Consider the following 23,628-nt stretch of genomic DNA (forward strand, 5'->3'; position numbering starts at 1 on the left):
ACTGGAAGCAGAGATGAATCAGTGCTTGCAAAAGTGGGAAGTGTTACAAAAAAGGTCTAAAGTAGCCAAGGTCAGAGAGACTTGGCCCTGGGACCCTCCCACCTTGCAGAGTTGTGGAGCCCAGGCTCCAGCCCAAGCCCGGAAGTCTACATAGCAATGAAACAGCCCTGCAGCCCAAGCCCCGCAAGACCGAGTTGGCTGGCATGGGTCAGCTGCAGGTGCTAGTTGCTGCATAGACAGACTCTCAGAGGGCTGGGAGAGTGGTGCAGGATGCAGAAATACCAGTTCTGTGCATGCTGTGGGCTCCGCCACTGAAGGGGAATTCTCAGATAGCCAGATCTGGTGGCTTTCCAGACCCTTTCCACTGACAGAGTGGCATCTCCGAGAGAATCCAACGTTCTGTCTCTTTCCATGACCCTCAGGCATTTTGTGTTCAGAAAATACAAACTTTGCATCAGATATCCCAGTCACATGCTGGCATTTTGTCATCTCCACTGACCGTTGCTGAGACTGGCACAGGCCTTCCACTCAGAACTGAGCCTTCTGAGTATTCTGTTTTCGCCTTCTGCTCTAGTCACATTAGAAAGAGAACATTGGGGAGGATCATTAGGAAGGCAGTGCATGTAATTAACATGCAGCATTTGCTCCAGGACAGTTAACTTCATCACCCTTTTTCATTGTATTTAGTGGTGACGAAAGGTGTCAGACCAGCCGCACTAGCAAATGAAGTCTTCTCTTAACCCACAGAATGCAAACAGCATGGGCAAAAGCACTGCAAGGTTTCCTCACTGCCTACTCCACCACAGGTCCAGATTTAAATTACACACATAAATGTTTTGTTGTCTTCTAATGATTTCTTTCATGTTGTGCAAACTCTCCATTCAAGAGAAGGAGGAGCTCCTGCACAGCAGCTCTCACTCTAATAGGAGGCTTGGCTTTCCACAGCAATTAAAAACAGTTCATGTCAAACACCAGCATCACTGAGTGCACAGGGAATGCAGGATCATGCTCCATTCTTGGAGAATCCTACAAATCTAGGGGCACTCTTAGCTGTACAGCGCCTTGCACAATGGCACCCAATGGAGCCTCTAGGCACGACTGCATTACAAATAATGAATAAATTGAAATAATATTCCTAGGCCTCAATCCTGTGTATCGGTAGAGCCCTGCACCCATGAAACTCCAGAGAAGTCAATGGAGCTTCACCCACACATATGCTGTTGTAGAACTGGGACTCTAGTGTATGAGACGCACACAACTGCATGCAGAGAAATCAATGGGGAATTTGCATACTAAAAATAGATAGCTACAATAATAACAATGCTTAGCACTTATACAGTATTTTTCCTCTTCAGAACACTTCACAGTCATATTTGAATGGCTCCACACAACACCACCATAAGGCAGGGAAGTATCTCCATTTTACAGATGGAAAAAGGAGGCAGACAGGGTGAGCTGCCACAGTACACAAAGGTAGTCTGTGTCATTGATGGGACTGCAATCCAGGAGCTGCAAATGCCCAGTCCTGTGCTCAGACTACCTCACTAAACCAACCTGACTTTTACATAAAACTATATACTAGTGAGTACACAGAAATCCTTATGAAAAGTAACTACTATCCATGATCAGGAGCTAATTTTCTTATGAAAATATCTTGGTCATTCCTATACATTTTGAGAAAATCAAAGGCTATTAACTAACGTCAACACTAAACTTAAAATAAAATCTAGATGCCTCTTTGCAAAAAGATCACTTGAATTTTCTTTTCTTGCTAATGTTTTTAAAACTGTTTTAAATCCTGCCTATTGCTAGGCAAAAACAAATTTTTGGTAAAAGAAAAAAAAGAGGGGTAGGTGAATAAGGTTGGGTGAGTCTCATATCCCAGTGTTATGTCACTAACCTGAAGATTTATACAGGTCTGAAAACTTACTTGCAACGGAAGTGTAGACAATGGAGCTACAAGATGTTGTTCCCCTAATATTTTTTACATTATATCATGTATTGCTTTAAAACAGCCTCTGCCAAATTTTCAGGAGGGCCTCAATTCACCCTCTATTTGTGCATCTGGAATTTTGGTGCCCTGTCATTTGGACACCATTGGAACTGTATGCAAAAACCCTTTGCACTCAATTTTGTGCATACAAGTGGGGCTTTTATACATGTAAAATTGCTTGCACAACTGAGAGCTCAAAGTTTTCTGAACAATCACTTGCGCATTCAACATAAAGACAGCCTACATTTTGAACGTTTGTATTGTACCGCTTATTTTTATATTGAGATATGGTTAAGGAAAAACCCAAATTGCAGGAGTAAACTGCTCCTCAGCATCATTTCAAAAGAGACTCTCTCTAGATCAGAAATAATTAATACTTCACCAAAGCTATCATAGAGATATACTGAAATATGGAAAGGTTACATCTTAAAAAGCAGCAGTAACTTGGTTTCTTCCTCAGGAACTTGGCTCCTTCCTCTTCCAATGAGTGTTGCTTACACAAATGGTCAACAAACAAGTCATGCAACACTACAGGCTTCCTCCCAACGATGCCCAGTTAATTCCAGTTTTGAATGCAAGTGCTTTAACCAATTTCATCACTAAAGCGAAAGGGGAGGAGGGAAAGACAGAATTACATCAAGGACCGAATTCTCCACCCTGCCCCTGGAGATGTGTCTGTGATGTACATCCCAGTGTCAAACTGTCAGCTCCCAGCATTCAGTCTGATGGGGGTTTATTTGCTTCAGAGAATGAATTCACTATGCACTCAACTAAGGTAACCCCATGAACTTTAAAACAATATTCCCTGATAGAGAGATTGCCACATCCGTAATTTTTCCTGTTTGGGATTAATATTAAAAAGATAAGTATAATGGTTACTTATATGAAACAAACATCAACAACAAAAATGGATATTGATTATCTGCCCTAGAGTGACTTCAATTTTTCTTCCCTCTTTCATTGAGATATCATATCTATCACAATTTTGCCAAATGCATTCTATATAAGACGCTGTACATTAAAAATATTATGGTAAAAAGTCCTTTGTCTTCACGACACATGGAAAGACTCCTTTTAAAACACATGCTTCATTCCAAGCTCTCCTTTCCCTTATTTTCTGGAAAAGCAGAATTCTAATGGCCTTCTAAAAATAGCAGCCTTTCTAAATTATACAACACGATGTACTTGACAGTGTATTTGTAGTTGGCATTGAATTACTGCTAGACTTTCATTTCTCTCACCCATCCCATCATAGTCTAAAATTATCTGGACCCAATTCTGATCACAGTTATACCAGTATAAATCCAGAGTAACTCAATGGAAGCGAATAGTGTTACTCCAATTGTACACTGGTGTAACCGATTGGTAACTGGCCCTTTAAGTCAGTCCTCTGTCATCCTAGAAGTTGAAGCAAACTGAGAGTTAAGTCCTATTTTACAGCTCTTGTAATTTCACATTACATTCAGGATAACTGCACCTGGCTCTAGCTAGCACTAACAGCTCTCTCTTTCACGAGCAATAGAAATCATCAAATTATAGAAAGCAAGAAGCACAGCAGCACTAGCCAACTTTTGCTGGATCCCTTAGCAGCTGTACTATAACCGGCTTTGAAGTGAATCAACACATCAGATACCCACAAGCTGTCTCATGCACCTACAGAGTTATTGTGAAATGTATTGAGAGATTTGCTATGAGTTCTCATGTTGTATCCATTTTGTTCCATAGTATTTAATGGTTATAGGACAGCTTTTGCCTAAGTTCATGGTAGCCTTGTCTTTACCTTGGATCTTTTTGTCTTTGGTCCAAAAGATCTATCTTTTCATAATAAACTGGGCAGGAAAGGGTCGCATATGAGTAATTTTTTTTAAGTGTTTAGTTTTACTAACAGGTAGGGAAATATCTGCTGCTTTGAAATCCACCTTCACCACAAAACTCACCATGTACACTACAATAGTGACTGTTTCCTTCTTGAGAAGCTCGAGTAGTTGGGCTGGGCATGGAAGAGATGGCTCTGCAGACACTCTATGGACACTACTGAAGTCCTCCACCTCTCTTGTGCACCCCAGCCATAACAGAGGATCCATGATATGGTGAATTCCATAGCTCCTCTGTCATCCTCGATGTACACCGATTGCCCGTGTACTCCCTGGACTCAGCATTGTGCAGGGAGTGAGCTCACACTATTCAGAGGTCCCCTAAAGTGTGATCTGCCCAGTTTCCCCAGGCAGGGAATGTGCCATGGTTGTGGGGGCAGGGCAGGAGCGGGAGGGTAGGTTTGCCCCACAGTACACGTGCAATATCTACTGTAGAACATGTACCACGCATTCCTACTACTACTATACCCTGTTCCCATTACCTGAGGACTAAGGGCACCTCTCTGCTTGAAAGTGTTCCTCCTTCCCCTTTTTTCTATTTGATTTACACAGCTATATACAGTTGCAAGGCAGGCTACCTCACACACTGCAACTGCATCTCCTAAGTGCTACAGCCCAGAGCTGGAGGGACCAGCCCTGCAGTTAACACTCAGTCTCTGTGGCTCATTCAAGCCTTGACCTCTCTGCGGAGACCAATATCAAGAGACCCAATTAAATGCCTCCCAAACTGGCGCAATCTCCCTACATTACACGGGTGCAGCGCACGACAGAGCGTTGGCAGCAGTGTAATGAGTTACACCATTGAGAATCTCTAGTCTATACAAGCATTTAGCAGGTTAATGCATTCCTTGGATGTTTTCCCCCCTAGTAAATCTTTTGTTCCTCAAGAACTTAATTTGATAATAGACAGTACAGAGAAGGAAAAATAAAGATGAGAACTCCACAGAAGAAATTATTTCTGTAACTTAATCCAATGCTGAGCATTATGTTAGAACAAAAAAGGATATGATTAATTCACTTCTGCTGCACTGTATGTGGGACACAGCATTATTTTTATGAGTCACACCAGCAGTTCTCAAAATGAGGTGCTCACACCACTGGTGGTACCTGGCTTGGCTTAGTGTATAGCACGTGAGTAAGAATCCATTATAGCTACAATGAACCAAATTACAAAAGTTAGACATGGCATGCTAGGCCTTAAAGACTGAAGTACAGAGCTATACTGTAACCACCATCTTGCATGTACACAACTCATCTATCAAAGCAGAGGGCCATATCCTCACATAGCGTAAAAGAGCAGCTCTACTCAGAGTCAGTGGATCTATGCTGATTTTTAACAGCTGAGGAGCTGGCCCATTATTTCTTTTACTTTGTGGCACTGTGGATTGACTGGAGACTGAGATGGGAATTATCAACCTGCTAAAGGCTAATGCACTAGTCTCTCTGCTCCAGAGACAAATTCTGCCTTCACTTACACCCATACAGCTCCACTGATCTTTGTGAAGTTGCACTGGTGTAACAGAGCCTTTCCGATAGGTTCACATCTTGTCTTAAATCAGAAGTGGAGAGGGTTTTATCCTAGTCCCTTACAGAAGTTCAACAGCACCATCAGGCCAGTTCAACAGGATTCACTTCCCACTAACCCAGTGGTATCCCAACTGTGGTGCATGGAGCACAGAAAAGTGGCTGGTTACTCAGCACTGCTGGCTTTCCTGCTTTTTTCCCCTCCAGCAGCCAAATCCAATTAAGAGACATTTAGAAGTGCATTACAAATTCTACTAACACCACTTTTCCGTGTAAGCAATTGTTATAGTTGCCACAGAGATGTTATTCAAGCACCACTGGGAGGGGAAAAAGCCTATCCAGTCATGCATGGCAGAGGTAGTGCTCAGCAAACAATTTCTCTATTAAAATATGGTGCCTGCCATGAAAATAGCTGAGAGCCTAACCAGTCTAATGGAGAGAGGCCCACATGGAAAGGTCATGATAAGTCACAGTCAGAGCTGTGGTTTTTGTTTCAGTGATATACTGCATGGTCCTTCGTGAGAGTCAGCTAAAGAACTTGTAGCAGTATTGTGGCATGAACTCCCCCAGACCTCAAGCAGGAGACTCGGAGCATCTTGTTCTAAAGCCAAAAATTAGTTTTAATGTGCAATGGCTGTGGTCTAGAAGCAATTTAAATCCCAGCCTACAGTGACTTATGGTGCTCGTTCATAGCTCAAGCTGAAGCTACCTGAGACAACAGAACTACTTATTCAGATTTCTCTGAATGCCATTACAGATATCTGTTTCCTCCCATTAGTTGCTGAGCCAAATTCACCCACAGTGCAATTCTACTAAAATCAGTGGAGTTAGTGCAGGGGTGAATTTGACCCAGTGTGCTTAGCAGTGTCTGCTGTGAAAGTGTTAGGCTGTGATTCAAGGCTTACATAACACCATCAAATGCTTCTGCAGAAGCAAGTGGTGCTAGCAAGGAGGAACCAAACATCAGAACTGGCAGACACAGCAAGCAGACGCGCCACACCAGCCCCAAGGCAGGAAATAAGTGTATAAGATGCAATGCTCAGATAAAGGGGGGGGGGAGGAAAACTGGACAAAAAGAGAGAAAAATGGTCAGTGTTTAGCAAGTCATCTCCTTGATCAGTCAGTTCTCTGAACTCAGTGGTCTCTATTGACCAAGGCCTGGTCATTGTCAAACTGTGCTCTGAAACATAATGAAGCAGAATTTTCTTCTCACCTAGGGCTCGATGCTGCACTGAGTAAGTTGTGAGAGATGCTAAGCAGTTTCAGCTCCCAGAGAAGTCAATTGAAATGGAGGGTGCTCACCACCTGGTGGGACAGCATCCTGTGAACATACAGGTCCACCAGTAACTTTGTCTAACACTGCACCAAAAGGTTACACCATTTAGTTTCATTGCCATAATTATCAGAGATCCATGAGCCTTAGATAAGCTTATTTAGAAAAAATAACTATAACAGCAGCATCTTGGCATGTTAAATGTATAATTACACAAGCTCACCTTCACTTTATTATTTTTAAGCAAATTTAGTGTGGGTGCGAGGTGACAATAGAACTGGAGACCGTTTATCCACAGAGCAAACGCAACAGAAGCAGCACAAGCTTCCCCACATTGCCTCAACGCTGTGCCCCAGCTCTGACCCACAGGGGCCACCATAGGGATGAGAGCAGCTAATTCCTAATGGTCCATTTAATCCTTGTTCTTTCTGCTGAACTTGACCACGGAAAGGCCCATTAATACCACAGTGCATGGAACTTATTTATGGTGCAGATACCTGTTCACACACAATTGCACTGAGATGCACCAGTGCTGTTTCACATAGGCTGCCTGACCAGCGTCCAATGATGATAATGTTTGGTCACTGCTAATGTGAGCCCAGTTAGAGCCAGGAACCTAGTGCTGGAAGGCTCTGTAGTGGTTCTTAAATCGCCAGAGCCATCCAGCTTTCACTATAATGTTGACATTTAGTGAGAAGCTCTCAGAATCATCCCTTTCTAAAACAGAACATGCTTTCCAATCTGACACATGGCACTATGACATTTTACCTCAAGTTGAGGATCTGACCATGACCCGAAGAGAAGGATGTTGAAATTCAAGCTGTCCCATGTAACTAAGGCAGCTGGGAGCACTGCTTTGCAGCTAATGGGCACTTGTTTTAAATGTTGTTATACAGGAAGGTTATAACACTAAAGGAACCTAAATGAATAAAGGTTTCAGAGTAGCAGCCGTGTTAGTCTGTATTCGCAAAAAGAAAAGGAGGACTTGTGGCACCTTAGAGACTAACCAATTTATTTGAGCATAAGCTTTCGTGAGCTACAGCTCACTTCGATGAAGTGAGCTGTAGCTCACGAAAGCTTATGCTCAAATAAATTGGTTAGTCTCTAAGGTGCCACAAGTCCTCCTTTTCTTTTTAAATGAATCAAAACACTTCAGGTTAACCCAAAAGTAAGATATGGAAGTTTCCCTGAAAAACTGTGATTCGTCCCTCCTGCAATTTCCTGTTGGCAGCATCATCTGACTGCTTACACCCTTCATATACTTCCAGCAAATCAAGATTCACAACTTGCCTCAGGACTTGCATGACCTTACTGGAAGTATAACCTAACATTCCCCAATTCGAACATACTGATTTGTTTTAGTATATGAGTGCAGAAGAAGTGTGTACCCTGGATTTTGGGATCATAAGAACATAAAAGTGGCCATACTGGGTCAGACCAAAGGTCCATCTAGCCCAGTACCCTGTCTTCCAACAGTGGCCAATGCCAGGTGCCCCAGAGGGAATGAACAGAACAGGTAATCATCAAGTGATCCATCCCTTATCACCCATTCCCAGCTTCTGGCAAACAGCGGCTGTGCACGCCATCCCTGCCCATCCTCACTAATAGCCATTGATGGACCTATCCTCCATGAATTCTTTTTTGAACCCTGTTATACCCTACCATGGATTTCTATAGCGGCAATAGGATATTTTCTGTCTTATTATCTAGCCCTTTCTTAATGATTCCCAACATTCTGTTCGCTTTTGTGACTGCCGCTGCACATTGAGTGGATGATTTCAGAGAACTATCCACAGTGACTCCAAGATCTCTTTCTTGAGCGGGAACAGCTAATTTAGATGCCATCATTTTATATGTATAGTTGGGATTATGTTTTCAAATGTGCATTACTTTGCATTTATCAACATTGAATTTCATCTGCCATTTTGTTGCCCAGTCATCCAGTTTTATGAGCTCCTTTTGTAGCTCTTCACAATCTGCCTGGGACTTAACTATCTTGAGTAGTTTTGTATTATCTGCAAATTTTGCCACCTCACTGTCTACCCCTTTTTCCAGATCATTTATGAATATGTTGAATCGAACTTGGCCCAGTACCGACCCCTGGGGGACACCGCTATTTACCTCTCTCCATTCCGAAAACGGACCATTTATTCCTACCTTTGTTTCCTATCTTTTAACCAGTTACCAATCCATAAGAGGACCTTCCCTCTTATCCCATGACTGCTTACTTTGCTCAAGAGCCTTTGGTGAACGACCTTGTCAAAGGCTTTCTGAAAATCTAAGTACACTATATCCACTGGATCCCCCCGTCCACATGCTTGTTGACCCCCTCAAAGAATTCTAGTAGACTGGTGAGGTATGATTTCCCTTTACAAAAACCATGTTGACTCTTCCCCAACAAATTATGTTCATCTATGTGTCTGACAATTTTGTTCCTTACTATAGTTTCAACCAGTTTGCCCAGTAGTGAAGTCAGGCTTACTGGCCTCTAATTGCCAGGATCACCTCCATAGCCCTTTTTAAAAATTGGTGTTACGTTAGCTGTTCTCCAGTCATCTGGTACAGAAGCTGGTTTAAATGATAGGTTACAGACTACAGTTAGTAATTCTGCAATTTCACATTTGAGTTCCTTCAGAACTCTTGGGTGAATACCATCTGGTTCTGGTGACTTATCACTGTTTAACAATTTGTTCCATAACCTCCTCTAATGACACCTCAATCTGGGACAGTTCTTCACATCTGTCACCTAAAAAGAATGGCTCAGGTTTGAGAAGCTCCCTCACATCCTCAGCCATGAAGACCGATGCAAAGAATTCATTTAGTTTCTCCGCAATGGCCTTATCGTCCTTGAGTGCTCCTTTAGCATCTTGTAGCCCCACTACTTGTTTAGCACGCTTCCTGCTTCTGATTTACTTAAAAAAGAAAATTGTGATTACTTTTTGATAGCTGTTCTTCCAATTCTTTTTTGATCGTCCTAATTATATTTTTACATTTCATTTGCCAGAGTTTATGTTCCCTTCTATTTTCCTCACTAGGATTTAACTTCCATTTTTTAAAGGAAGCCTTTTTGCCTCTCACTGCTTCTTTTACTTTGTTGTTGAGCCACAGTGGCACTTTTTTGGTTCTCTATGTTTTTTAATTTGGGGTATTTACAGGGGTGAAAGTAACTTAAAGGACTTACCCGTATTCTGGAGTTCTGAGCAGGGGACATGGCCTTGACCAGAAGAGGCGTGGCCTCAACCGGAAGAGGCAGGGACCGGACCTGCTTACTTTCACCTCTGGGTATACATTTAGGTTGAGCCTCTATCATGGTGTCTTTAAAAAGCTTCCATGCAGTTTGCAGGGGTTTCACTTTTTGCATTGGACCTTTTAATTTCTGTTTAATTACCCTCCTTATTTTTGTGTAGTCCCCCTTTCTGAAATTAAATGCTACAGTGTTGGGCTGCTGTGGTGTTTTCCTCACCACAGGGATGTTAAATTTAAATATATTATGGTCACTATAACCAAGCAGTCCAGTTCACCTCTTGGACCAGATCCTGTACTCCACTTAGGACTAAATCAAGAATTGCCTCTCCTCTTGTGGGTTCCAGGACTAGCTGCTCCAAGAAGCAGTCATGGGAGTTCATGGGAACTTATGGAAGTTCATTCTTACTCTCCACTGGTAAAAACACAGGACTCAGGCCTTCAGCTAATCCAAACATATATGCATAATTTGAAAGGCAAGTTGGTGAGTCTCCAGTCTGGACCAGTTTAAACAGGAAAGTAATGAGTGTGATATTCTGCTGCCTTGGAAAAGGCAGGAGGGCTGCAAGGCTTGGAGAAACTAATCACTTTTCTCTAAAATTAAATTGGAAATAAGGCACAATTTTTTAACAATGAGAGTAATTAACCATTGGAACGACCTATCAGGGGAAACAGCTGATACTCTATCTCTCAATGTCTTCAAATCAAGACTGGATGTCTTTCTGACAGATGTTCTAGACAAACACAACTTACTGGGCTAAAGCAGGGGTAACAGAGTCAGACTAAATAATCTAACAGCCCCTTCTGGCTTTAAAATCTAGGACCCTCATTTTCACTTCTGTACTCACTTCCTCTCAGACTTTCTGTCTATGACCACAACCTTTGCAAAGAAACAAAACTATACCATGGAAAGTCACAGACAATGGGAGAGCACCCCTCCAGTGCCAGATCAGGAGCTTGCAATATGCAAGTATTTGTACAGGAAAAAGCTTTTCAAATCTCAATCAACTCTGGCACATTTTACAAGGAATTAGATGTTTCACCTTTTATTAGTATGGATTAATGCCCTTTTTATTATTAAGTTCCTATTTACCATCTGATTGAAGCCATCACCACCGATGTAGTATATAGAATTACAAATCCAACATTATATATATATAATATATATATATATATATATATATATATATACACACACACAGAGAGAGAGAGTTTAATGACATTTTCCTTCCTGCTTCTCATACCCAGGAAGTGCCAAGAGAACCATTTTAAAGCAATCTTTGGTGTATCGAGACCAAGGTGCATCTGACAAATGGAGACATACACAATTGCCAAGCACAGTACCAGTGAGGCTACCTCTCATGCGTAAGGGCCCAGCTCCTGCATCTGGCTCCACAGGCAGACCCTGCACCCACCAGAAAGCCCACTGAAGTCAATGGTGAGGAGGCAGCTGTCCATGTTGGGCCAGTTGCGAGATTGAGGCCTAAATCAGTCGATAAACTGCATAAGAGGTTTCAGTTCCATCAGATGAAGGACTGGCCAGTATAGCCCAGTGAAGACTGAGATCAAATGAGAAGAACATCTATTTAGTTTGCATCCACATGCACACAAGTTAACTATTTGCTACTGTATTTTCACAAGTAATTAAAATTTAAGAGAAAACTGCATCTGTGTTATTCATGTTAGACTTATTAGCAGGCTACTCTGCCAGGGAAGAGAAGGCCAAGTTACAGCCATTCTAACACAGAGTTTAGAACGAGGTAGGCTTAAGCAGCTATAAAGATTATAAATTTTTCCCTCTTCAAAGCCCATTACTAAAGTGACACACTGACTGAAAATAATTTTCAAAGACCAATGTTTCAATCTGCTTTAAATCAAATCCCAAAAAGCCTCTATGCGCTCTCTGGCCAGGTAGTGGCTGAGCTGCCCAATTTTTAGGCAGATGGCCTCCCACAATTAATTTGCCACTTTGTTGTAGAACCAGAGGTTGTCAATTAGTTAATAAATAACAAACGTGCAGTTAGTCTTCAGTTTACTTTATGACTACCTAGTCTTTTCTTCAGGGCAGGCTCTTTATCTTAAAAAAAATTGTACCACTTAATAATGAAAACACTGCTTTGGTTTTCTTGGCATACAGTAAATGTTTCCTTGGTTTTAAGATTTGTCAGGTTCAAAACAACATGTCACCACTGTCCGTCTGGTGTAGAGGAGACCAGACCATAATTCCAGTGCAGGTTCCTAAATATACACAGACTGAAGCTTGGGTGACCTCACTGTCTGGCTATAGGGTTCACTCCATGGCTCTTGTTGGAAGAGTTTTCTTTTGCTGTTTGATCTTCAGTCAACAATGCTTATCACTGATAAGGTCTGCCAGCCATTTCTGAAAGCTTGATATTTTTAACACTGCATTCTTCTTCATTTAATGTTCACTACTTACAGACAAGATAATACACTGGGCGGGGCGGAGGAGAAAGAATTACCTTCCTGAGTTTAACATGAAACCACTGGCAAGCAGAGCTCAGAAGTAATGGAAGTGACTGTTAGTTCCTAGTGTGATGACAAGCCACATTTTTCTGTGGTCAAAGTGCCCATTTTTCAATTTTTAAAGTATTTCTACTTTTTTTTCCCCCCAATTACATCCAAATGCTTCCCCTACCCACCCCAAGTGCAGAGACAGGCCAAGATAATTCAATTAAACTCTATTCCAGCTCTTGACAAAGAGTTTTCTTAAAAGTTTTCATAAAATTATAATCACTTCCACATTGACAAAGTCTCTTTCCTGCCGATTAAGGAATCTTGGGTACCCTGCCCCCTTTAGACAATAGGGTTACAAATCCAGCTCCCCTTGGGATTCCCTAGAAAACTTCTATTATGAGATCATTTTTACACTCCAGATTAGTGCGGTTAAAATTGCTCACCTTATAAAAATGCAATGTTAAGATAAACCTCTGTAGAAGATTAGAACCATTTCATATTCTCCATTGTTTTATTTCTTTAACAGAGAAAGTGTTTATCTGTAAATTAGGGAGCAGTGATGGTATATAAAGGAAAAAATGAAGTCCACTAATACAGTGCTGGCAACTAGTGCCAGACAGACACCCCTTGAGCCTGAGCACATGTCTCCAGAGAACAGATACAGCTGCCCAGGCACGGGCAGTGCAAGCCCCACACACACTATTCCTTGCCATTGCACCTCATCCCTCATTTCTTTATGCTGATGTGGTGCCTAGAGGCCCAGTCAAAAACCAGAACCCAGAGAGCTCACAATCTCGGATTAGTCAAAACCCAAAACTGGGGGAGAGGGGAGGAGGAGGGCGTTGTCCAAAGCAAAATAAAGACGAGTAAATCCCTGAGCTGGAGAAACCATCTTTAGGGGTAAGAGGGTAGTTCAGTCTACGTGACCCATTCAGTCACTAGTCTTTCTACTGAGACTGCCAACCAGAATGCCAGAATAACAGCAAATGTAGCAGTGTAGACACCTGTCTAAAACCTGGACAAAGGCCCACAAACTCTTTTCACACATCCCAGGGAGCAGCCATTCAATTGGAACAGATTTCAATCAGTAACAACCTGAGCTGGATTTGAACTGAGAACCTGGAAGCAAAAGTTCCAGAACATACTTTCAATCCTGTTACTCTCCCACCCATTTCCCTTATTTAAATTGATTTTGAAATCAAGAAATATTTAAATGGCTTAGAATCTTCTTAAATGTATTAAAGATGGCCTAGGCTGTACCGCCACCTCTCTCTGGATTAGTGCTAATGGGAATGAAAACTATTTGTGTGGTCAGTGTTGGTGGTGCTGTCAAGTTGGTATTGAAGCCAGGAAGTGGTAGGTGAGTTCTGCAAAAAGAGAGAAGGCAGAAGAGATAAGCATAGAGGAGACAGGGATCGGAGACTTTGAAGCAAAGAGCCAGGAGATACAAAGACCGAATTTTAGAAGATGAATGAAGGATAGGTCAGAGTGAGGCGGTAATAACATTTGCTGTTTTCTAGAAGCTCTTAAGGGCTTTCCAAACACTAAACTTCAACTTAGTGACAAAGGGAAGAATTATTCCCTCCATTTTACAAGTAGAAAAGCAGAGGCTCAAAACACGTAAATTTTCAGAAGTGACCAGTGATTTGGGATGACTCCATTTCTGGATGCTCAACTTGAACTACCTTCTAAAGCTCCAGGTTGCAGAGAGCAGGTGGCCAGCACTGTCTGATAATCAGGCCCCTCTCAGACTGGGCACCACAAAAAATGGAGCTGAAAATCACTAGTTACTTCTGAAAATGAAGGCCTCAGAGACATGCTCAGTTCAAACAGCAATAAAATCCATGTCTCCCAACTCTGACGCAATGGGAACCTGAAGCAAAAAGGAGAAGAGCTGAGCCCAGAGAAAGAGGAAGATAATGACTTCCACTAGAGGGGAGAGAAAGAAAAAAAACGGGCGTACAGGAGTGGAGCAAGAGACAGGCCAGGAGAGGAAAAAGACAATGCCTCCGCAAGGAATCCAAACAGGAATGGAAACAGAGTCAGACATTTTTGGTATATCTTGTGGAAAGAAAAACTATGTTAATCTGTCTAATCTTCTAAAAGAGCTCCCACAAAAACAATGAACCCTGTTCTGCCATCAGACACTGGCGTGGGTCAAATCCAGAGTGAGTGGCGGAATGACATTACAGCAGGGCTGACTTTGGCCTAGTGGGAGCCGTGCATGCATAGCCAAGGCCACAAGTGTGCCCAATATTGTTTTCATTTTGGAACAGAGTATCTCCATTTCCATAAAAACACTGAAGTACCATGGCTATAGATTTTGCAACATCCAGTGCCATGATCCTTTGTGTCAGGGTAATGTCTATAGCAGAGTGGAAGTGATACAAGTACCTTAGCCAGTCTTAAGGATCTTTTACAGAAGTTAATGGGACCGTATCTGCAGCTGGTGTAAGTCAGCACTGCTCCATTGACTTAGAGGAATTACTCACATTGAGGATCAGGCCAGATATTTCCACTTTAATTTCCTTGCTCTTGTGGGGTTAGCCCACCCTTATGAACACAGAATAATCATTTCGCAAGGAGTGAGAGGGTGAGTTTTTAAGGCAATACAGAAAATCTACATATTACATTAAGCACTCATGCAATCCAGCCTTCTTGTGACCACGCTATAATTAGAGGTCAAGAAACTGCCTCAGACTAAAAGTCACCTGATTTCCTCAGATAAGGCTTCTGAGAAATAGCTCACTACCCAGTATAAACTGATTTTCAAATAATCATACCACAATAACAATTACTGATATAGGGCCCTAATTTAACACTTACCTAACAGATACATACAGCACAGAGCTGAAATGAAACCATACAGTAGCCAGGAAGAGATTTAATTATATCTACAGAGGTCAACCAATCTAAGCAAAAGATTACAATGGAGGATGGATATTCTGTGGCATAATGCAAAGATTCAGCCTGCAGGCTACACAGGAGACTATTCCTTTCTGGGTTTTTTTTTCTGATGGATGCCATTTCTTCTTTGAAAAATGGAACTATAAAAGAAGGGAGGATGCACATGACTAAAATATTTAAACCTACTCATAAGTGAGTCAGACAGATGATTTAACACCATTCTCAACCACATCTTTATCACAATTTTGATTATTGCTCATTTCAGTGCATGTTGCATTGTAGGTTTCTCCCTCCCTACACGAAATGAATTCCAAAATATAAGCCTTAATTATAAAAAAGGTGTATGGAAAAATCACAAAAGGGGAACATTAAAACTCAAATCTCCCATTAAGAGTTAATGGTAGCAAAACTGGAATCATGGCACCACTTCACCCATACTTTAGCAATGCAAAACAAAACAGAAAGAAGCCAGAGAAGATGTTGTACGCAACAGCTAAAAACAGAAGCCTGATAGTGACTAGATGGAAAATTGTCTAGGAAAACACATTAGCAGCATAATAACTTATTTTTAATGTAGAGCGGTTAGGAAAACACAATTATATGCTTCATTTATACTGAAAGATATAATCCAACTTATGGTAAAAGCATTTAGAGCACTATTCATAAAAAGGATGAACATAAAGGTAACTGGAAAAAAAATTCATTCCACATCTAGTGGGATGACACATTCCCCCCTCTCCTCCACCCGCCTTCCTGATTCACAACAAAATGCTGCTGGCTTGAATAATCTGCATATGGATACAGAGTGGTCCCTGCCTCTTCTGCAGATTAATACAGACACACAAGGAAAGCAATAGTGGAACATGCAAAAATACCCTAAAAAGCAAACAATCCTACTTTACCTGTAGTGAATAAAACAAATAGCAAAAGTAGGACACTGAAAGAACAGGGATAAAGAGCATAGCATGGGTCACAGGTGTCCTCTACATTAACAATCATCCCTGGAGCAAGCAGGAATAATGTGTGTGGTACACTTTTATAAACCACTATAGAACTGCTCCTTTTTATGAATACGAAGTCAACTACAGTTTGTCACCAGTAATGCTTTTTTGACTGTACATGCACGGAGACAGATTCTGATCTCTGTTATACCACTGTCAGTACGCAGTAACTCTGCTGACATCAATATTTAGTCCAGATTTATGGCTGCATAACCACAATCAGACTCTGGCCCAGTGATTTTAAGGAAAATGTTCATAGTCAATTTGAAAAATCATAAATAAGTAAAAGAAACTTTAAGATTTTGATCCATTTTCTTCAGTGTGCCAACTCCCTCCTCACTACATGCGAATAAAACTTTTATGGATCAGACCTTTAAGGGATTTAATCAGAACTGATCTTTACAACCATATTGTTATATAAACCACCGTAGTCTTCAAGATATCTCTATTATTCCAAAAGCAGCTAGAATAAAGCCTTCTCTCTGCACATATAACTAGAACAACAATTTCTATGAATGGATGGGCATTCATTATTTAGCTCTGAATTTCTGATTTAATAAAGCCCACGGCAAAATAGAGCTTCAAACACTTTCTACTATGCAGATAGAATGCATAAACCATCAAAGAATATGCTATAGGAAGCTGGGATGGCCCAGTGAGTGACTCAGATAATTCCCAAGACTGTAGGTCCTTGCCCATCTTCAGGGAATTATTCAACATTTGCTATCAAGAGGAGTTCCCTGCACAAAGTGAGAATAAAATAAACTCCAAATTAAAAATTTACTGGACATTTTATTCCCTATCCAATATTCTCTCTTGAAAGAAAAAAAGATTTATGTTTCTTCAAAACAGAACTGGCTTAGAAAGTAAAAAGGAACAGAAAATATTTTATCTTTCAGCATGGCAAAGTAATAAAACACTGAAAAAGGCCAGTGTTTATCACTGCAATTTACAACGTACAGTAAAAGTCAAAACAAAACAGAATGTTCCATAAAAATGTATTCATTAGATTGACCCTGTTTTATACCAGTAGGGCAGATTCAGTTTCTAATGAGTGTTTGTTTTTTAAGAAGAAAATGTTGGTACAAATTAATACTGATCTCATGGCTTGTGGGTTTTAATTATCTATAATTTATGACAGTATATTAACAAAATAGTTTATCAATTTAAGAACTGAGAAGGCAAAATATAGGGAAGTTATGGTATATCTGAAGCAGTAAAGTAACTAATAGTTTTCTTAGAAAGGCTTAGGGCAGTGGTTCTCAACCAGCGGTCCAGGGCCCCCTAGAGGCCTTCGAGCAGGTTTCAGAGGGGCCTCCAAGCAGGGCCAGCATTAGACTTGCTAGGGCCCAGGGCAGAAAGGCAAAGCCCCACCGCATGGGGCTGAAGCCCAAGTCCCTAAGCCCCACCACCTGGGGCTGAAGCTGAAGCCTGATCCATGTAGCTTGGGGAGGGAGGGGGGCCATGTGGCATGGGGCCCCAGGTAATTACCTTGCTTGCTAGCCCCTAATGCCGACCCTGGCTTTTATATGCAGAAAACCAGTTATTGTGGCACAGGTGGGCCGTGGATTTTTTATAGCATATTGTGGGATGGGGGGGGGGGGGGCGGACTCTGAAAGAAAAAGGTTGAGAACCTCTGGCTCAGGGCACAGGTTTTGATTATGCTATTGACTTCTAAAGATGTTAGACATGTTAAGGCTTCTACAGCTTTCCCTTGACGTGTGTGCATAACTCCCATTAAAATAATGGGAGGTGCACCAAGCAGAGCATATATTCCTAGTGTTAAAAGAGATATACTCTCTACACCAGAGAGTGAAATATACCATGAGTTAGACAACATAAACTATGTTCAGTAATTATGATTACCAGGTTGTTTGCAAATTTAATATCAAGAACTTTTTAATATGCACAGTTATAGTTAAGAGGGATCTATATTTAAATTTCTTTATGTAGGGAAATATACAGAAACATACTCATTCACTGTCAAAAGTTCCTTCTAGAGATAAGAGGCAAGGGCATTGGAATCCCAATAACACACCCAGTACATTACAACATAACACTGAAGCCTATAGCCCATAAGACAAAGAACAGTCCTGATCCTGCTTTCCTCACTCAGGCAAGATCCCCACTATCTTACTTTTATTCAGTAGCAGTTTTCCTTGAATAAGGATTGCACAACTGGGCCTTTAATTAAAATAAGTAATATTCAATGTACCTGAATTATTCATTACATACATGCCAACAATTCAGCTAATACAATGTACGTGCTCACTGAGGGCTCTGGGAGCAGGATGGGGCCCTAGGACAATAAAACTGCAATTTACCATGAACCCTTTATACATAATTTACTTAACATGGATTTCAAACACTGTTTAAAAGCAAAGGACACATATAAATATTCGTTTCAACCAAAGTGGGCATGAACCCAAGTTTTTCATGGAGCAGGCAGGGGTGTGTAAAAACCATCACATGACGGAGTGTCAATCATCTTACATGCCACATCTTACATGCCACATCTTACATGCCACACAGATGTGTGCTGCCTTGGTCATGTACATAATATATTCACAATAAACAATAACACAACTTGAAAAATAAGTGGCTTCTTAGAGTCTGAGGAAAATGCATCATAATACACCTAAGCACGTAAAAAACCCTTCGCCTGCTGGGGAGATCTTCCCCCCACCCCAGTAGGTGGCGCTAAATGTAAAAGAACTGATGTGCATGCAGGAGTAGGAGGTGCCAATGCCAGGCACCCATGCCTCAGGGTGGATGGTTGGAATGGGACTGGAGTAGGAGGGCACTCACAGGCTACAGTAATAGGTATCAACAGGAGTGCCTGGGCAGGAGGACAGGTGTGGTTCCACTAACCATTCCCCTTCCCCAGAAGGAAGGTGGGAAGAAGAGCCACATAATGAGGCCAGAATTTGCCCTACATGAGCTAGCATTCGCCATTGCACACAGCTAACGGAGGGCCCCCCTCCCATGAAGCCCATTGGGAGAGCTTTAGATGAACAGGCAGTCCCTTGCATGTGGTGCTGAACATATGCCCCCATTTCGTTTTATCTTTAAAAGCTCCTGTCTTTTTTTAAAATGGAAATGCCGATGCATAATAGGCACCTCAATAGTTGTAAAAAGGAATTGCAGCTCACTGCAGCGCACAGATGAGATCGGAAATCTCATGATAACAATATCATGTTCAGTAAGTGCACAAAACAATTACATTAACATTTCAGGATGCTTTGGGCTAAAGAGAGTTTCCTCAGTGAGCTTGCTGGTTGTACTGAAAGTGCCTATTGGCTCAGCCATAGCACGGGCAGAGCTATTGTTATGCTCTCAGCTAGAGCTATTTATACACTGACACTGCGCACTCCTTTCAATCTTGGTGTTTCTCCACATACTCAAAAGGCCGGGGGGTGGGGGGGGGAAGAGCCCACCTAAAACTAAAAGCACTTTAGCCCAAGAGCTTTAAACTTACTTCTGAGCTCCTCCTTATTCACATTATATATTTACTGAGGTTCTCAATGCAGATGTTTCAGAGTAGCAGCCGTGTTAGTCTGTATCCGCAAAAAGAAAAGGAGGACTTGGGGCACCTTAGAGGCTAACCAATTTATTTCAGCATAAGCTTTCATGGGCTACAGCAGATGGAGACTTCAAGCACAAGAACCAGCCCATGGAAGAGGAAGCACGAGCCAGGCCCAAGAGTCCTTCCCACCTCAATCAGCTTCCAGCCCAGACTCTCGTCTAATAATAGAGAAGGGGGATCATGCTGAGGAGCTGCCGCTCACCCACAGGTCTGAATTAAGGGTTAGAAGAGTAGCACGTAGAATGCAGCACCACGTTACTGCCCTCTCCTTATTCACAGCCAGCTCAAAAACAAATTAACATTTGTAATGGCCATGAGTAGTGATAATTAACCTCCTTTAAGGCGTTCATTCCCTCTTCCTTCAGACTTTACACCACATCTGCCTTCTCCGTGTCTGTATCTGTGTGTGTTGTTCAGTGATGAGCACTTTGTCAGCACTAAACACACAATACATATCATGGATGAGTGGAGGGGAATCTGTATATGATGACCAAGAGTCTCATGAAAGGGGAAGAACTCACAGGGGGAAGCAGCCTTTTGCTTCAGAAGAAATACGCAAACACAAGGAGTAGCTCTCTACGGAATGCCTGGGAAGGTGGATCTACAGAGAAGAGTGGACCACCAGTAACTGCACAACAAATTGAGCCTGCACTGTGCAGAACAGGATAGGAGAATTCAAACACACAGTAGCCAGGTCTGTCCCCACACCCCACAAACATACCCTGGAGTAGAACCAGATGATGCACACCACCTCCTGTTCATCTTGCTCAATCTTTATATTAAAATTAGCCACACTTGCATCTCTCTGCACTTGGTCCATAAAACAAAATTCAACCCAGTGGGCTCTCATTTAAGGTAAAGTTGGCCCACTGTGCATAAGCAAATGGCATTTGATAGCTCAGAAAAAAAAATGTCCTAAACATCAGGGAAAGGGTTAGTATTTTCCCTTCTTCCTCTGCCTGTCTTAAGATCTTCAGTAGTAGTGACAACAGCAGCACCTGGTGGCATGGTCAGTACCCTGTACGTTCCTGTGCAACATCCCATCCAGCTTGACAGCGCAATGGCTAGAAATTTACTTATTTTACTCTATTAATTAAGGAAAAGTAGCTCCTTCTGTGCTCTCAGAGCATTGCACTCACAGCAGTTCTCTCGCTGGATGTACAGGTATTAACAAATAGCTCCAAACTGATCACAACAGTCTAACCTGCCAATCCCACTGTTGAGTCCACAAAAATGGGCCCCACAGAATTTTCTCCATCGCTCAAGTCAAAGTTTTTGGAGGCACATATTAACTTTTACTTTGTGACTTTCCACTACAGGGCACTCTGCTCTCAAACTGCCACAGGAAGAGCATATCACTCAGGTTACGGACAAATGAGCACTGCCCCAATTAGAGCTTTGGATGAATAACCCATGCAGCATCTTCTACATCAAAAAAACTGGAAAACAAGCTAATTTCTACAATCTTCTTAATAATTATTATAATTATTATTATTATTAATATTATTAAAACAAGCAGTATTTTAGAGTTGTAGCTCTCAGGGTCTTCTGCTTATGTACTCCTGGACTCCTTTCACAATTGATATTTCTGTACTAATGAAAATGTATCTTCCCTCCCGTGCAGCTGTTTGCCCAATTTTTAGTATTTTCAGAGTGATCCTGTTGTTAAAAAAAAAAGAGGGGCAACCAACAAAAGTGGGGTGGAAGGAAGTAATTTCCCATTAAAATTGTTCAGCTTCAGAGAAATTATCTGGGCATTTTAAAGAAATGATTATAGATTAGCAAGTCTAATTCAAATTAAACAGGCTATTTAAATGACCCAAACAGCAGAGAATGCTTAATACGTACAGTTTACAAATGAAAATTCATTTGCTAAGTCTTAAGAAACCATATTGCTTTTTTCTTCAGTTCGATTCAAAGTGTTACCGTAGAAAAACAAATGGGCATTCTAGTTGCAGTTCTGAAACATTAAAACTTTCACTACTTTCATTAACTTTTTAAATATGAGCACCAGAACTTGGCAATATGAAACCCAGTCCCAGCTACACCTTCAAGCTTATCCATATAAATAATCCTCCAAAGGTTTTACTCCAAACTGTTCTGTTACTAAAATGTTTACGTGTTGTTTTCCTCAAACCCGTGGAGCAGGGTGGCATTTGCAGAGAACTACCTGTCCCTGGAGTGCTGAATCTATCTATCACTGCTTTATCCTCTTGCTGCTCTTGGATGAAGGATTATTTCCTAAAATACCTCTGGCACTCTCGAATACTCCCCACCAAATTCCTTGCTAGTTACAAAAAAAAAAAAAAAAAGAGGGGGGGGGTGTTTTTCCGTGCAGCAGCAAGTGGAGAAATCTAGGTTAGAAAGATTGCTATGCTACACTGTAACTCTTATGAAATATACATAACTCAGGACTGTCTGCTGTGTTGAACAGAAGTAACTGCGTTAAGCGGATGAAAAGGCGAGCGAGATACTGACAAGTGCGGGGGCAAGAACCCGGAGTCCAAAGCCAGAGTTCCGAAAAATGCAAACAAATGTACCAAGAGCCGCGGCCCGGCAGCTAACCACGCCGGGGAAGCCAGGTTTGCGAAATACAGGAAAAAACACGCCGAGATCCCTTTGGGCAAAGCATCCCCGTGGAGAAGGGGTGAATAAAGGCACCCAGCCCACAACGCGGCCACACTCACCCGACAGCGCGTCTCTCCTAGCCCGTACATGCTCCAGCCCGAACCATCGCCCCAGAGCCCCACTTCTAGAGCACAAGCCGCCCCGCGGGCGCACGCAACTCCCCTGCCCGTCCCCACTCACCCCCTCGCTCTCACACACACCCCAGCGTGCGCGCTGCTGCCGGTGCGGTGCTTTGTTTTCCCCTCCAGCCACCGGGGGGGTTCGCAGGCAGCAGCCCCGGGGGCGCGGGGGGGGGCAGAGGCGGCCGCGCCGCTGCCGGCCCCCGGGGGCTCGCTGCCGGCCCGGGCGCTGCTCTCGGAACTAGTTTTGAAATTCCCTCCGGCCGGGCGCCGGGGCTCGGCCGCCTGCGGCACTGGGCTGCCCGCCGGGGGAGTTCGGCCCGTCCGGGGCGGCGAGCACCCGGGCTTGGCCCGCGCCCGCCCGCCCGCGGTGACAGGTCCCGCCCGGCAAGTTTGCCGGCCGGGCTGGGCGCTCGGCCCGGACCTCCCCGCCCGCCGTACCTTGTTGCAGTGGTAATAGTCCAGGGGGCCCAGGCAGCCGGGCTCGGCCCCGGGCAGCGAGGCCACCGCGCTGGGCGCCGAGGGGTAGAAGCGAACGTCCATGGCGGGGCTAGCGGGGGCGGCGGCACGAGGAGGCTCCAGCGGGCATGGAACCGGCTCCTCCGGCGGCGGCGGCTCTGCCTCTGGCTGGGCGTGCGGCAGGCAGGGGCGGGGCGGGGAGCGGGGGGCAGAGCCGGCTCCTCTCCTCGCTCGCTCGCTCGCTCGCTATTGTTCAGGCGCCGAGCCGCTGAGCGGGGCTGGGACGCCCCCCCCCCCCCCGCCCGCCAGGGAGAGGGGCTGCCCCCCCTCCCCACAACTGAAGGGGGGCTGGGACCCTCCCCAAACTCCCCGCACGGGAGAGAGGCGGGGACCACCCCAACTCCCCCCAGGAGAGGGGCTGCCCCCAAGCTCCCCCCACAGAAAAGGGGCTGGGACCCCCGACCCAAACTCTTCCCCCCCATAGAAGACGGGAGCACTGGGACACCCCAAAACGGGAGCACTGGGACCCCCAAATCCTCCCACAAC

The 23,628-nt window shown here is 43.2% G+C and overlaps 1 protein-coding gene across 6 annotated transcripts in view; it reads right to left on the reverse strand.

The window, feature by feature from the left end:
- Positions 1-23,265, reverse strand: part of TOX2 (TOX high mobility group box family member 2) — a 258,089-nt gene extending 234,824 nt beyond the window's left edge. For 3 of the 6 annotated variants that reach the window (XM_073309923.2, XM_073309922.2, XM_073309916.2), the window contains exon 1: positions 23,065-23,265. In XM_073309923.2, the coding sequence (XP_073166024.1) occupies positions 23,065-23,166 (102 nt within the window). In that variant the 5' untranslated portion in view covers positions 23,167-23,265. Of the gene's footprint in view, positions 1-22,563; positions 22,638-22,684; positions 22,977-23,064 lie in introns of those variants that run through there. The other 3 variants (XM_073309918.2, XM_073309919.2, XM_073309917.2) reach the window with 3 other exon arrangements.
- Positions 23,266-23,628: the final 363 nt, after the last annotated feature.

This window comes from Lepidochelys kempii, chromosome 13, assembly GCF_965140285.1.
Source record: "Lepidochelys kempii isolate rLepKem1 chromosome 13, rLepKem1.hap1, whole genome shotgun sequence".
Lineage (NCBI taxonomy): Eukaryota > Metazoa > Chordata > Testudines > Cheloniidae > Lepidochelys > Lepidochelys kempii.